Source organism: Sander vitreus, chromosome 8, assembly GCF_031162955.1.
Source record: "Sander vitreus isolate 19-12246 chromosome 8, sanVit1, whole genome shotgun sequence".
Taxonomy (NCBI): Eukaryota; Metazoa; Chordata; class Actinopteri; order Perciformes; family Percidae; genus Sander; species Sander vitreus.
In genome coordinates, this window is record NC_135862.1 from 35478069 (window position 1) to 35493579 (window position 15511).

The 15511-nt window shown below is 42.1% G+C and overlaps 1 protein-coding gene across 3 annotated transcripts in view; it reads left to right on the plus strand.

Annotated features, from left to right (window-relative positions):
* Nucleotides 1–15511, plus strand: part of ndrg4 (NDRG family member 4) — a 64636-nt gene that overhangs the window by 40255 nt on the left and 8870 nt on the right. The window contains exons 1-10 of one of the 3 annotated variants that reach the window (XM_078257976.1): nucleotides 3366–3583; nucleotides 6686–6791; nucleotides 9984–10104; nucleotides 10551–10613; nucleotides 11202–11262; nucleotides 11664–11750; nucleotides 11872–11928; nucleotides 13179–13282; nucleotides 13482–13538; nucleotides 15148–15199. In XM_078257976.1, the coding sequence (XP_078114102.1) occupies nucleotides 3563–3583; nucleotides 6686–6791; nucleotides 9984–10104; nucleotides 10551–10613; nucleotides 11202–11262; nucleotides 11664–11750; nucleotides 11872–11928; nucleotides 13179–13282; nucleotides 13482–13538; nucleotides 15148–15199 (729 nt within the window). In that variant the 5' untranslated portion in view covers nucleotides 3366–3562. Of the gene's footprint in view, nucleotides 1–3365; nucleotides 3584–6685; nucleotides 6792–9983; nucleotides 10105–10550; nucleotides 10614–11201; nucleotides 11263–11663; nucleotides 11751–11871; nucleotides 11929–13178; nucleotides 13283–13481; nucleotides 13539–15147; nucleotides 15200–15511 lie in introns of those variants that run through there. The other 2 variants (XM_078257977.1, XM_078257978.1) reach the window with 2 other exon arrangements.

Sequence of the window (15511 nt, forward strand, 5' to 3'; positions counted from 1 at the left end):
CTCTGATCTCTCCTTTTCTTATCAGTGTGTCTCGTCTTTTGTGTTCTTCATCTTTCTTTGTTTGCTATCTCTTGGTGCTTGCTTACTATGGTAAACAGCAAACGCGGCCTGAGTCACCAAAGAAAAGAGAAAGAGGAAGGTTGAATAAGGCTGCGACGAACGATTCATTTCATTATCGATTTAACCTGCCAAATAATTTTCTCGATTAAAGCTTTAGTGCATAACTTTTTTTATATTAATGAACGTGCCTTACATTCAAGCCATTGCCAAATGAGTTGACAAAAATGTCAGTTGTGGTCTTTAACTGAGACCGAGACAAGAACGAGAAAAAATGAGGTTGATTCGAAGACGAGATAAAGACCTTTGAGACCGATCTTGAGTACTACAACACTGCCCAAGGGCTCCTGCACACTGCCGGTGTGGTGTGAGTGTGTCAGCTGTGTGGCGTGTCCGTTTTTATTTTGGCTCCCATGTTAACAGGTTAGAGCTTGCATAACGCGTGCATGCTAGAAATAGAACCGACGCCTATTTTTCAAGCGTGTTGGAAGCGTTTCCAGGCAACATAGAATATGAAAAGATGTTTATATGTCATTTTGACACAAATTTTTTTGTGTCAAAAAAATTTAATAAATGCCATTTTGATGTTTGAAAGTCTCTAAGTTTTGACATAAATGCAGATATAAATGTAATAAAAAAAAAAAATAATAATAATTATTGATTTTCAAATATTGCACCTGTCAACACCGACGTTGTCTTTGCTGTAATCAGATCAGTATATATTTATGGTTATGTTTATGGGAAACATCCATGTGTACAGACAAGTCTAGCAGCAGCAGCGCCGCGTCAGACACCTTTCTGGTGTGCAAAGACATAGAAAAATCCACGCAGCTGACACACAACAGAAATGCCACGCCACGCAGGCAGTGTGCAGGAGGCCTTACTATCCCGTTTTTGTGCTGCATGTCAGTTAAACGTACGTCCCGACCCAGAGCCTCAAGAAGTGACACCAAGAGTCCCGGACCAAGCACGTCCAAATATGAGACTAAAGGAGACTTTTGCGTCAATAACAAAATATCCAAATCCACCAGACCAAGCCTTGCTTTTTGACACGATGGGAGTGAGAATGTGTTGCTATGGTCGAATGGCTAACTGGCCCTGGCAGGTTTCACACCAGTTTTAAACTTGACTTAGCGAACTCGAGCAGAGCTATCTCCAATTCATCAACTTGCCTGATCTGTTACGCCAGCCATTTGAGATGTCCTTTTTTTTAAGAAGTTGAGCTTCACACATTTAATAACTCTGCTGGCTTATTTTAGTCTGACACGTGCTGCGGGACTAATTAGACGTTTTCTCATGAAACACCTCTCTTTCGCACTTAAACCTGACACTTCAAGCTCTCAAAAATGATCGCTGCATTTAAAGAGCTGTTGTTTCTTCGTGCTGGCTGCCAGTGAGATATATCTCCTTTATAGAATTAATTCTTCAAGTAATTCCTAAGTTTTTTGTAAGACATTCATGTGTGTTAAGCTAAACTGTAAAATTTGTCATTTTACCAAAAGCATTGCCTCATTGCCAACTTGATATTTGCAATATATAGTTAGCAGACTATTTTTAACACAACACACAAAACATACAATTTGCAACATGAACATGGCATTACTGTTTTGAGGTTTGGCATAAGTCTGGACTTTTTTTATAGAAATGTAGATATTTTGTCCACTGTATAAGTTACAATGTTATTTTTTTCACTGTTTGACTCCCAAGACATGAGAATTGTTTTAGACAACAGAAATGCTTGAGTTGCCTTCATCGAAGAGGGACATAACAACTTATGGTTCAGCCGAGGACAAAGGAGTCGAGGAGCTATCAAATCAGGTCCATGAAATGCAGCCAATGTATCCATTCATCCTCTGCTTCCTGATCTAACAATGCAAGTGAGGCAGCTGTGGGTGGACACAACTTCAGAACTCACTGTACCCCACTGTAGCCTACCACGGCTTGGAGGTACAGTGGTCGCCCCTCAACCACAAGTTTTTAGGTTTGCTTCCCAGGCTCCTCTGGCCGCATGTCAAAGTGTCCCTGAGCAAGACACTGAACCCCAAGTTACTCCCCGGATGCTGTATGTATAGCTAGGCCTGTAACAATAATCGTCTTTTTATTTTATTTTTTACATAATGACGGTTTCTTTGTTTAACCGCAATTAATTGCTAACATTAGCAAAGGTCTTAAGGCGTATGACTGGAAATTGTTGATTTTGTTTAGATGTGCCAAATTGTAATTATAGAAGTGACTATTGGTCAGACTATATATTTTATTAGTTTATTATCTGTTAGTTCTGATGAAAAGTCTAAATCCTAAACAGCCTCAATAGATTTTAAGACAAAGTGAAGAGGCTGTTGCAATAATCAACGCGTGATGATTCTCCTCTAATTGTTGTTGACTGCTGCATAACACGTTATGTCCAGACTAACTGCTGTCCTACAGTAGAGGTCTCCTAATATTTTCCATCAAAAGATGTGGCCTCACATTACGGCTAATTCACGAACAGCGGGTGCTTTGTTTTCCTTTGCCAAAAGGCTGGAACAAAAACACGGTCGCTGAGGAAAACAGAAAGACAGTGAAGCAGGAATAGATCCAAACCAGAGCAGTGGTGCTGATGAGAGAGGGAGAGAGAGAGAGAGAGAGAGAGAGAGAGAGAGAGAAAGAGAGAGAGAGAGAGAGAGAGAGAGAGAAAGACAGAGAGAGAGAGAGAGAGAGAGAGAGAGAGAGAAAGAGAGAGAGAGAGAGAGAGAGAGAGAGAGAGAGAGAGAGAGAGAGAGAGAGAGAGAGAGAGAGAGAGAGAGAGAGAGAGAGAGAGAGAGAGAGAGAGAGAGAGAGAGAGAGAGAGAGAGAGAGAGAGAGAGAGAGACAGAGAGACACAGAGAGAGAGAGAGAGACAGAGAGAGAGAGAGAGAGAGAGAGAGAGAGACAGAGAGAGAAAGACAGAGAGAGAGAGAGAGAGAGCGAGAGAGAGAGAAAGACAGAGAGAGAGAGAGAGAGAGAGAGAGAGAGAGAGAGAGAGAGAGAGAGAGAGAGAGAGAGAGAGAGAGAGAGAGAGAGAGAGAGAGAGAGAGAGAGAGAGAGAGAGAGACAGAGAGACAGAGAGAGAGAGAGAGAGAGAGAGAGAGAGAGAGAGAGACAGAGAGACAGAGAGAGAGAGTGCAGACTAGACTGATGAGACAACTGACCAATCCCGTGCAGGGGAGGCAGCGTTCGGAGCGAATCATCTCCAGCCTCCCCCCACACCCTCTCTCAGGCGCCTATAGAGTGTGAGGAAAAGGATTGGGAGGGGCGGGAGGGGGGCAGCTCCGAGGCTTAAGAGTCTGTGGTGGGAGTATTGCCCAGCAGACAAAGACACTGCAGTAGTCTGCAGCATCTAGCATCCGACTCTCCATCGTACAGCGAGGGCTCACCAGGACCTAGTCCCTTAAAACAGGAGAGGCCTGGCTGCTCATCCACCCACCCCCCCACCCTCTGCACCCTCCTCTTCTTTGTCGACTGAGAGTGCAGTTACTGTGGAGCCATGCCTGAGTGCTGGGATGGGGTGAGTGGCAGAGTAGTGTGAGGGAAAGATGTACTTATGTATATATATATATATATATATATACATATATATATATTCACTGTGTTTTGGATCTGGTGTGATAAAGCAATGTCAGAATGAATGTCTGGGTCTTTACAAACTGTCTGATGATGGGCTTTGAGCTGCTTATGTTGTCCTTTAAATATTTAATTTGATATATTTTGCTGGCAATCAACGGCCTTTACACTAAAAAAATATTATTGTTTTTTTACAGTGAGCTGTGTTACATAACTATATGGAATATGTTCTGTATTAATATTCTGTATTGAGAAGAAAAAAAACTGCAGCATCACGATGGGTCATTCTTTGACTCTGGCCCACTGACACACTTAAGCTCGCTAAACATGTACACAGATGATGTGTGTATGTGTGTGAGTGTGTGAGTGTGTGTGTGCATAGGTTAGTGTGTGTGTGTGCATAGGTGTGTGGAGGAAGTGTTAATCCTTCTGCAGTATCATCCATTTTGGCAACCTTGAAACAGATGAGTAAAGGGTGTGTGTGTATGTGTGTGTGTGTGTGTGTGTGCGTGCGTGCGTGCGTGCGTGCGTGCGTGCGATCCCACCAATCAGTGCAGCATCAAAAAAGCTTATTTTGAAAGCGTGATTGCCACTTCCACTGAGAGATATTATAAATTCCTCTCTATGTTTTCCTCCTGGATGTCTGAAGGTCAATAGGTGCTCATATGTTTGTGGAATGTCTCCGTGTCATATTTACCAGAATCCACTGCAAACAGGATGTGAACAAAGCCCCTCCAGTAGTCTCAAATTAGAATACTGATTGCAGATAACACTGATGTTGAGGCTGGAATAATACAGAGATAATCTGGCTGGATTAACTCATAACTGCTGGCTGCATGACTATCTGCTGCTGGGGGGGTTGTACAAAATGTATGTCAATTGGCTGCATTTATACGTTCAGTTTGTTTCTGTACTGTGAGAAATCACTCCATAGTCAATGCGTATTATGTTTCAGTGAGAGATGCTGTAGATTGACAGCAGCAGTTTGATGGAGGATTTTCAGTTCCGTGCATGTTATCGCCCAAAACACCACGTCGCTGTGTGTGTGTGTGTGTGTGTGTGTGTGTGTGTGTGTATAGTGTGTTTACATGGTAACACATTTCTCCTACCTCCATTTTGAGTTTGGCTGGCTGTGACCAGCGGCTGCTGACAAAATGTGGGTCATAACAAGAGAGGTTTGAATGTGCAACAAGCAAACTGTTTGGAGCCAGTAGCAGACAGACATCTCTACTTTTATTTCATGCCAAATGATTGGCTGTAAAAAATAAAAAAACATGCAATAGACTTATTTGGATGTTGTTACTTTAACCAAGACACTGAGATCATTATTTTAAAAGCAAAAAGCTTAATACACAAATAATTGCTTGCTATGTTCTTAGGTAGGATTTTTAAAAAAAAAATCAGAATTTGTAGTCAAATGAATATCCAAACACTGTGGGCAGTCCCAGATAGGGCTGGGAAATATATTGATATTATATCGATATTGTGATATTAGACTAGATATTGTCTTAGATTTTGGATATCGTAATATTGTAACATGGCATAAGTGTTGTCTTTTCCTGGTTTTACAGGATGCATTACAGTAAAGTGATGCATGTTCTATTATTAACCATTTAGTCAAGTGTGAAGATATTTTGTGAAAACACCAATTGTCAACCCTAGAATATCGTAGCAATATTGACATCGAGGTATATGTGTTTCAGAATATGATATCTGATTTTCTCCATATCGCCCAGCCCTTGTCCCAGAATACTATATATGGATAAAAACCGTGCCAAGCTACAGTGCCTCCAACATGAGTCAGATGAATCATATGTTGATGTAAAATAACTCATTTTGACCTTACATTCAAATTCTCCCTCAATAAGCTTCATGTCCAGTTTCGCCTGTTTCCAATTCCCATCTACTTGTTGTATAATATTACATAGATTCAAACCTCCCTTCTCTTTTTGGCATAGACATTTTTATATTTCATTTTAGTTTCTCCTCTTTTTACCATAGAGATGTTATAGTCTACAGTCTTTACAGCCATTTACTGCTCAATTATTGCAGAGCATGGCATCAATCCACGTCCATTAATTTACTTCCAGGATTCACTGTGCTCGGATATAGCTCACAGTAATTACCGACCTTCTTTCTGTGGAACCGAGATGCTGCCTCTCTGTCATACTGATGTGGAAGCCGTAACACTGAAGATTAATGAGGAAAAAATCCTGCATAGATTGGCTATTAATGGTGAAGGAGCATTTGACTGAAATTCAATAAAAAGCAGGTTGAATAATGAGTTTCTTAAAATGCACAGATGGATCTCGTCCTTACAACTGTTTCCCTGAGAGGATTCACGTGCAAATATGTTCTTACTTTCTTTTATTAGTTTTTCATTGCAAATACAATTTTCAGCAATCCCATGATCTTCCAGGTGAGAGCTATAGTCATTTTTGCCTGTAGTATAGCAAAATCAATGCATTTATATTCTTGGGGTTTTAGATTCCAATTTGTTGGATACAGGTGCAGCAAAATCATCTTAGGGTCAAGTGGACTGTTCACTGACAAGATGCACATAGTTTGATTGATCCCCTCCCTCCAGAATGTTTTCATTTTGTCACACTCCCAGACTCAGTGCATAATGTTCCAGCCAATTATATTGGAGTAGCTTTAAATCACAGTTTGCTGTTTGTTTCTGAGATGTGTCACAAGTTTTCTTCCAATCGTTTTCTGAAATGTCCTCTTCAAAGTCCGCCCTCCATGTCTCAAGTTTAACTATCAATGTGTCTTTAGAGCCAGATGCAAGCCATATATATATATATATATATATATATATATATATATATATATATATATATGTTATATATTGATGAGATCAAACCCCTCTCATTGCATTTGTTTGTTGTAATTTATTCTAAGGATTAGAGTGCAGGAAAGTTTTGCATAGAAGAAATAAGTTCCTCACTTGGAGATATAAAAAAAAAGGTACAAATGTTCTCACTGAAGCAGCTGACTGTGTGTGAACACCAGGTGAGTGAGAGTGTGTTTGTGTGTTTCACAGGAACATGATATCGAGACCCCTTATGGGATGCTGCACGTGGTGATCCGCGGGGCACCCAAAGGAAACAAGCCCGCAATCCTCACCTACCATGATGTGGGACTGAACCGTGAGTATCCAACAAAAATGTGTGTGTGTGTGTATCTGTCTGTCTGTGTGTGTGTCTGTGCACGTGCATGCATGCGTGCGGGTTTCTGTGCATGACAGACGTTTCAGGCTTTTCGGCAAGGTGTTTCTGCACATCAGAAGTGATAATCGGCCTCTATGTCGCTTCATTCCTTTCTACTTGCACTCTGCTGGCACACACATACACACACACACACACACACACACACACACACACACACACACATAATCATTAGTGTGATGAGTGGCGACAGAAATATAAAAAAGAGAAGGAAATGAGGTGGCAAATGAAAAGATGTGAAGATTGTGTAAGAGGCATCCATGAAATGTAGGTCAGAAAAACATCCCCATCCTGCGGAGGGAGGTGGGCGGGGCCAGCGGCGCTGCTTTGACGGGTGGAGGTGGGACAGAGATGGCGGGGGCTGCTGTTGTTGTCTGTCCCACTGCAGTTTTTGGTCTTCTTCCTTTCTCTCTTTATTACTAAGCTGATTATCCATCTCATTTAGAAAAACATAATGAAATAAACATACACTCTAATGCATGTGGAATAAAAAAAAACAGTAATAAAGGAGACATAATAGACTAAAAAATAAAATAACTGGTGTTTTGCTGCTGCAGCAGAACAACTGAGGTTTTTAGTATTCACTGCCAGTCACTAAATCACCCGACTGTGACGCACAATCATACAGCAGGACAGCGAGGGATGAAAGGAGGGGCAAAAAACATTAAAGAAAATTAGCAGGGAGTTTATTGTTCCATGTAAAATGACTCTCAATCAACAAATAGCACATTGCCCCGCCAGTCCCCCGATCAGAAACACAGAAGAAGAGAGGAGAAGCCAACAGGACGGAGTGGGAAAAAAGCTAGAGAAAATGAAATGTATTGATTTTGTCATGCCAATAAAGCAAAATGAAATAGAAATTGAAAAATGTAAATGGAGAGAAAGAGATGAGAAGAGAGAGAGACAGTGTGTGTGTGTGTATGTGTATGTATTATTACACTCACACACACACACACACACACACACACACACACACACACACACACACACACACACACACACACACACACACACACACACACACACACACACACACACACACACACACACACACACACACACACACACACACACACACACAAAATACATCCCTAAAAAATACTTTGTTTAATTTATAGTTATTTATTTCTAATAGCGCTTTAAATATCTGTTCATATATATCATATTTAGAATATCTATAGAAAATTCAACATTATAATATTATACATTTTCCTGTCTTTAAATTTTCATTAGATTCATATTGCTTAATAACTTTTGTTTTCATATGTTTACTTCTGTTTCCCATGCCAACAAAGCCCCATTGATTGATTGACTGACTGACTGAGAGACAGAGCGAGAGACAGAGAGAAAGAGAGAGAGAGAGAGAGAGAGAGACAGAGAGAGAGAGCGAAAGAGAGAGAGAGAGAGAGAGAGAGACAGAGAGAGAGAGAGAGAGAGAAAGAGAGAGAGAGAGAGAGAGAGAGAGAGAGAAAGAGAGAGAGAAAGAGAGAGAGAGAGAGAGAGAGAGAGAGAGAGAGAGAAATTTAGAAAAGGGGTCAAGGAGCAGAAAAGATGTGCAAGGGAAGTGTGAAGGGAGTAAGTAGGTCAGGAAGTCAGTGGGAGTGCAGACTGTGAGCGCTGACCGATGACTCAGCGCGTATTGATGACAAAGTGAGAGAAACTTCTCACCGCTCTGTCCTCACGTAGCATCGGTATTTCTATATACATTAAAAGTCAAAAGGAGCTTTAACAAGTTAAAAAGAGCCATGCAGCGCCGTGGTCACCTTCCCGACCTCCCCTACTTCTCCATCTCTAACTCAGTTGCCATGTTTTGTTAAGGCCTGGACACACCAAGACGATAATTGTCCGTTGGACAGTCTGGCGAGGTTGGTGACTCGAGTCTGTTCGATGTGTTCTGTGCCGTCGTCCGTCCCAGGGGTCGCCGGCCTTCATTTCAGCTGATTTGACATGTATAATCGGCGGGGCGGGCACTGGCAGTCGGACTCAAATGACCCATCTGATTGGTGGAGAGCTAACCAGGAAACGAGGAGCAGGATGAGCGTGACTAGAGTCTCTCAAAATCTGACGAAAATCTTCTAAACTGACCTTTGTTGATCTGAAATGAAGACAGATTCAGCAGCTGCACGGCCTGTTTCTCTCTTCAAATGTTTTCAGAAAGACGTTTTGGTGAACTATTTTAGTCCAATATGAGATCGTATTCTGAACGAGACGCCATGACAGTCTGGCTTTGAATTTCTGGAGAAACCAGACTCACGTGACGTGTTCGTCCAATCAAATGCCGGTTGTATTGCCGGCGACAATACAGATTAGCGCCGCCTGCTGTTAAGGAGACGTATTACGTCTCGTCGCTTTGGTGTGTTCCGAGGCATTTTTTTTACCAACTTGAGGACTGATCAGTCCAACTGCCTTTTAACCAGACGGTTGGCCACCGCTTAAATCAACAGCGCTCAGTCGGTGCCAGAGGCGAAAACAATGTTGCTGCGTGGTTTCGTGTCACCGAGTCTGACACGAATTTGGGGCTGAAAGTAGGCCAACTGCAGAGCCAGGGGGAGGAGGGCAAATACAGAGCTGACATCCATTAAAAGTAGCTATTTCAGAATGCCATGTTGTGGATTTTCTACACATAGAGCTCACATTTTTTTAGATAAATCCTCAGTGAGTCACTCTCAAAATTAAGCTCTCTTTCACAGAAAAGGACATTTATTAAATGTAATTATAGTCCCTCATAATCCCCCTTCATTTGAAAATGAGCTCACGGACAATGAGGAAACACATACTGTTACACAACACACACCCTTTTATGGCAAAGAACATTGTTGTACAAGCTGTGCTGCTCTGTAAATATTTATATGTGCTATTATTGATGCTTGCCAATGGCTTTTTAATTTTAAAGACACTCCAGCGTCAGAAATGATATCACAGTTTGAATCATCGAGGTCCTCTCTGAGTGTGGTTAATGTGATCCCATTCCTCTGCGCTCCATCTCTCCATCCTCTCCCCCGCTCCTTTTGCTTTCTTGCTACCTCCCTCCCACGTTTCTTCCCATCCTATCTCTCTGTCCTCTCACCCCATGCTACCTCTCCTCATTTCCTCTCCTCCCTCACTCTCCTGCAGACAAGCTGTGCTTCAACTCTTTCTTCAGTAATGAGGATATGCAGGAGATCACTAAGCACTTTGTGGTGTGTCACGTCGACGCCCCGGGACAACAGATTGGAGCGTCGCAGTTGCCACAGGGGTACAAAAAGCACACACACACACACACACACACACACACACACACACACACACACACACACACACACACACACACACACACACATGTATGCACGCACACATGCATGCACACTCGGATGGTTTAGAACAGAGATCTTCGAGACTCTGGGGATTAGGGTGTGCCGCCAAATTATTGTTTTAAATGCATTTTTGAAAGTTAAAAAAACTTCTATTCTAACTAACTTCTATTTTAGGTAAATAATAAATGGTCAATTGGTGAAGAAGCTTTGATAACTTTGATGCCCCCCCATACATTTTGTTCCCACCGGGGATGAAAATAATTCAGCAGAGGCAGAGATATGTAGACCAGAAAGGGGGGAATCCCCCGCATCCCCCACTCCCCCCCACCGGCCCTTACACAGCATGTGAAGCATTGCTGACCAGACGTTGTGTCCCTCCTCTCCGCAGGTACCAGTACCCCACCATGGACCAGTTGGCCGCGATGCTGCCCACTGTGGTGCAGCACTTTGGGTTGGTGCTTTAAAAAATGACACATATTGCACATTTACTCACAGAGCCGACGCAGCCAATGTCTATACAGTATGTACAGTGGGGCAAATTGTGAGCGTTGGAGGGCTTTTATAATATGTACAGTAGTGCAAGAGTAATGATTGACAGTGAATGATTTACGACAATTCAATTCAGTTTATTCAAAAGAAGTCAACATTTGTTTGCATTCACAAGATTCATCTTTTTCCCCCCGAAAGTCTTCCTGTGTTAAAACAGCACAGCTTCACGGCCGTGGCCAGGTTGCTAGTCAGCCTCTTTGATTCCTGAGCCGTTTCTGTAGATTGCAGATAAATATCCAGTGAAGACATTTCTTGCCAACAGGATGTAATTTTAGCCTGGACATAGAGTACCACAGCTACGGTACAACACTTGGCTCGGCACAAGCATGCTTTTCAATCTGTGCTTCCAACAATGGCAGTCTGTAACATTGTATACTAACGCACACCAGACTGCCACAACACTCTGTCAGGATTCTTGTATCCATGTAGCCTCCACACATATAAACGATTTACAATAGTGTATCATTATTTCTCTTTCTCGTCTCTTTAGATTTAAGAGCATCGTTGGGATCGGAGTTGGAGCTGGAGCTTACATTCTGGCCAAGTTTGCCGTAAGTGACATCTTTATTCTCCTACACTGTACTCTACTGTTCACAATGAGCGTAGTGCTGGATTAAACATTTAGGGGTTTATGTTCTGCAGTGTTTTTTGCAACAAGTCTTCCAAACCATGCGACGATATCGGTCGTTTATTCCTCCCCTCTAATATGACCCACAGGAGCGTTTTCTGTCCTCATACCTAAACCAGAGCCTGGGTGAAAATCCTGGGCTTGTTTGCCTCCCTAAGTGGGACGTGGCACTCTTTTACTTTGTCACATAGCTTTCTGCTTTTGCGTTAATATGGGTCGTAATTGCTGCTTAAACAATCATTTTTAGAGGGGAGGACAGTATTGTTTTTTGTCAGTCTTTTTGTCACTACCTCTGAATCTAAGACTTGTGTCTCCTGCTCTCAGCTGATCTTTCCTGACATGGTGGAGGGTTTGGTTCTGCTCAACATCGACCCCAACGGCAAAGGCTGGATTGACTGGGCTGCCACCAAGGTGCCTGTTTATTACTGTATACTAGTGTTTGGAGTTGGAACATACTGTATATACACTTCCAAATCCACACCTGCTTGTTATGGTTTTACAATACCAATCTCCCTGTCTTCCCCCCCCCCAGCTGTCAGGTCTGACCAGCGCTCTGCCAGATACTGTGCTGCCACATCTTTTCAGCCAGGTAAGCCCATGGTCTGGGAGTAAAGTTGGACAAGAATTGGTTTTCAATTGCTATTCTAGTTTTTCTTCATTTTATGGTACGAAAAACACGGCAAAGAAAATGACATTTCCTAATTCTCAAATCAGAGATTATATTCATCCAGATATCTGTTCTATCAAACTCAATGTCACTAAGGGGGTCTGAAAAATTAGAATCACATTAAGGGCCAGTCATTTATAGTTTATTTACATGCTTTTATTTCATCGAAAATACCTTCGATTGTATTACAGCCTTTTTTGACATTTGTTGCATTTTTGTCATTTTTGTAGCTTTTTTATTCACATAAAGCCCTACAAAAGAGAGCCAATAAGTTTGTTAGCCATGTTAGAATTTAAACATTTATAGTTTATTTACATGCTTTTATTTCATCAAAAAAGTCAAATATCTTTGATTGTATTGCTGCATGTTGCCTTTTTTACGGTGGCCGACAGGTGCCCGTAGGGTCTAAAATCCAGCTGTTCCACTTAGCGCTCCCCCTAGAGGCCTGGAGAACTTCTGTTGTGTAATATGCTGCGTTTTTTTGTTGCATTTGTTTTCAGGGTTTGTGTGCTTTTCTTTTTGCATCGTTTGTGTATTTGGTTGTGTTGTGTGTATTTGCAGTGCGTTTGTGTATTTGGTTGTGTTGTATTTGCAGCGTGTTTGCTAAATGCTGCGTATGTGTTGTTTTTTTCAAATTTATGAAGATGTTTTCTTAATTTGCTTGTGTTTTGTCTATTTGCGTGTGTTTCATTAAGTTGCAGTGCGTTTGCCACCGTACTCTTTTGACATTTGTTGCATTTTTGTTATTTTTGTAGATGTTTTTCGACATTTTTGTTGACATAAAGCCCTACAAAAGTGAGTCAAAACGTTCCTTAGCCAAGAAATAATTTAGCAACTCAAACAAAACAAAAGCAGCTACTGCACAGCCGACTGAAAACAACCTTTTCACAGTCTGGATGTGTTAACTCTCAGCTTCTGGGGGAGTTTCTGAGTCTCAAAGTCGGCAAATCTGCCAAATTCTGCTTTGAGTGTCGCGTAATTACGCTCTGCAAAAAGTTTCCCTTCTTTTTAGGTTTGGCGCATAACTAGGTGGGCCAAAATTCATCATGAACCTAAATTAATTTGCGGGCTGGATCCAAATCTGCCAGGGGCTAGGTTCGGCCCGCAGGCCTTGAGTTTGACACGTGTGTTTTGGAGACAGATGTTGAGCCGGTTTGTGTGTTTGTCTGCAGGAGGAGCTGATGAACAACACAGAGCTGGTGCAGAGCTACCGGCAACAGATTAACAACACCATCAACCAGTTCAACCTGCAGCTTTTCTGGAACATGTACAACAGGTGGAGAGATACAACTTACTCTCTCTTGAGTGCATTTTGCTGTTGACACATCTTAATAACTGTGTACCTTCATGAGTCAAACTATGAATGCAGAAAGTGTGCCCGTAAATTAGTATTGTTACATTGTGTTATGTGCTAACTTTACTTAAGTAAAGGATCTGAATACTTCTTAACATAACATTTATGATGTCTCTTTCAGCCGGAGGGACCTGGAAATGAATCGCAGTGGGACGGTGCTCAATGCCAAGACTCTGAAGTGAGTCTGCACACACAGTTTCATAATATAACCATGTACATTATCCAGTTAATTTGGGTCTAATTGAGTTAAGTATAGTTCATATATATAAATTAATATATACATATATACATTTATTACACGGCTTGGTTGAATTCTTGATTCTGATTGGTCAGTCACGGCATTCTGTGGTCTGCTATTTCTGTATAACAGGCCATTGCCATGGACTGAGTCTTGATCATAGACTCTGGTGGACCATTTTCAAATCAATATTCGGGCTCATACGGAGCTCCGCAGATCAGGGGGAAAAAAGACAAGTGTCCGCAACACCGTGATGCATCAGAAGTGTCCGGAACACAGTGAGCTTACGTTAGCTGCGTATTTAGTTGTGTGATAAGTCGTGTAATAAGTGGGATGATGTAGAGCGAGCCTGTCATTATTGCGAATTGGAACCCCGACAGGGTGATGCAGCCTGAAGGGGTAATGGTTGCCATACTTACTGTATAACCTGGATAAACGCTCTCCGTGAATAAACTCATTCGCAGAATCTGTATGTGACCAGATCGTTTAAGTCATTTATGAAGATGAAAACACATTAATGTAATATTTGGGGATTTTGGACTGTAGGTCAAAACAAGCAATTTTAAGTCACCTTTTCCCTGTGGGCCCCAGTCTATATGCATGACTTTCCACTTCCAGGATTGCTCTGGTCACTCTTTTCGGCCGGATGTCCATTACCTCCCGCTTTCTTTGTGTTGGCGTTCTAACCTCTGGTGGATTTGTGAGGACTGAGGTTAACTGCTCCTCAGATCTCTGCAGGGTAAATCCAGACAGCTAGCTAGACTATCTGTCCAATCGGAGTTTTCTGTTGCACGACTAAAACTACTTTTGAACGTACACATGTTCCACCAAAACAAGGTCCTTGCCGAGGCTATTTAGCAGAGGCACCGTTGCTCCGTCAGGCGCTTAGCACTGCCCAAGACGATTGTGATTGGTTTAAAGAAATGCCAAAAAAACAGCCTCTTTTTTTTCCATCACAGAATGCCAGACCTTCCTCCACAGTGCTGTGAAGGAAGGTCAGGCAATGACAGACTACCCTAAACCTAACCACACTACACAAGTAGCTGATTAAAGCTATAGTGCGTAGTTTCTGTCTCCCTCATGAGGAATTCTTAATAATGACAACAAAACTTTCAGTGCGTCCACATGATACAAGCCTTCCGTGATCGCGTACCAACCCCACCCCTCCTCCACACAGTTACTAGTAGCCAAGGAGGACACAGAGGATTAAAAAAACACGATGGACTCTTCAGAAGAGGTCATTATCTTCACTCGAGTTTCTGCGTGTGAAAGTCTCCTGACGCCAAGATCTTCTGAACATAGTCATGCTGAGAAATCCAGAGAGAGTTGTGTGGAGATGATAGTCTTAATTAGCTTTGTAGCAACTCATTTGGTAATGGCTTGAATGTAACGGACGTTCATTAAAATAAAAAGTTATGCACTAAAACTTTAATCCAAATAATAATTAGCAGAATCATACTAATACTGAAAATAATCCGGCCTAAAACGCAACATATAACCACGAGGCCTCCTCCAGCCACTTGTCTTAGCAGTCTAAATGTTTCTGCAGGTGTCCTGCGATGCTGGTTGTGGGAGACAACGCCCCGGCTGAGGAGGGAGTGGTGAGTCCATCGTCTTTCTCCCTGCACGACTTTATCCAGACGCTCTAAAAAAACTCTGTCTCAGCGTGCGTTGCCTGTGTTTCCCCAGCTGTCTTCCTTCTTTAGCTCACTCCTTTAACTTTCTCACTGAGCACTAAGATAACTTCTTCCTGTTTCCAAGAAATATTAGTCTATCTAAAGTAGGGGTGACCCCGAATAGTCAAATATGCTGATCGACTGCCAATCTCACAGTCAAATCTTCGCGGGGCCGTAGAGTCCAGGTCAGACCACAGTTTCTGGATGAGGCGAGTTGAATCTTGCAGCTTCTTGCAA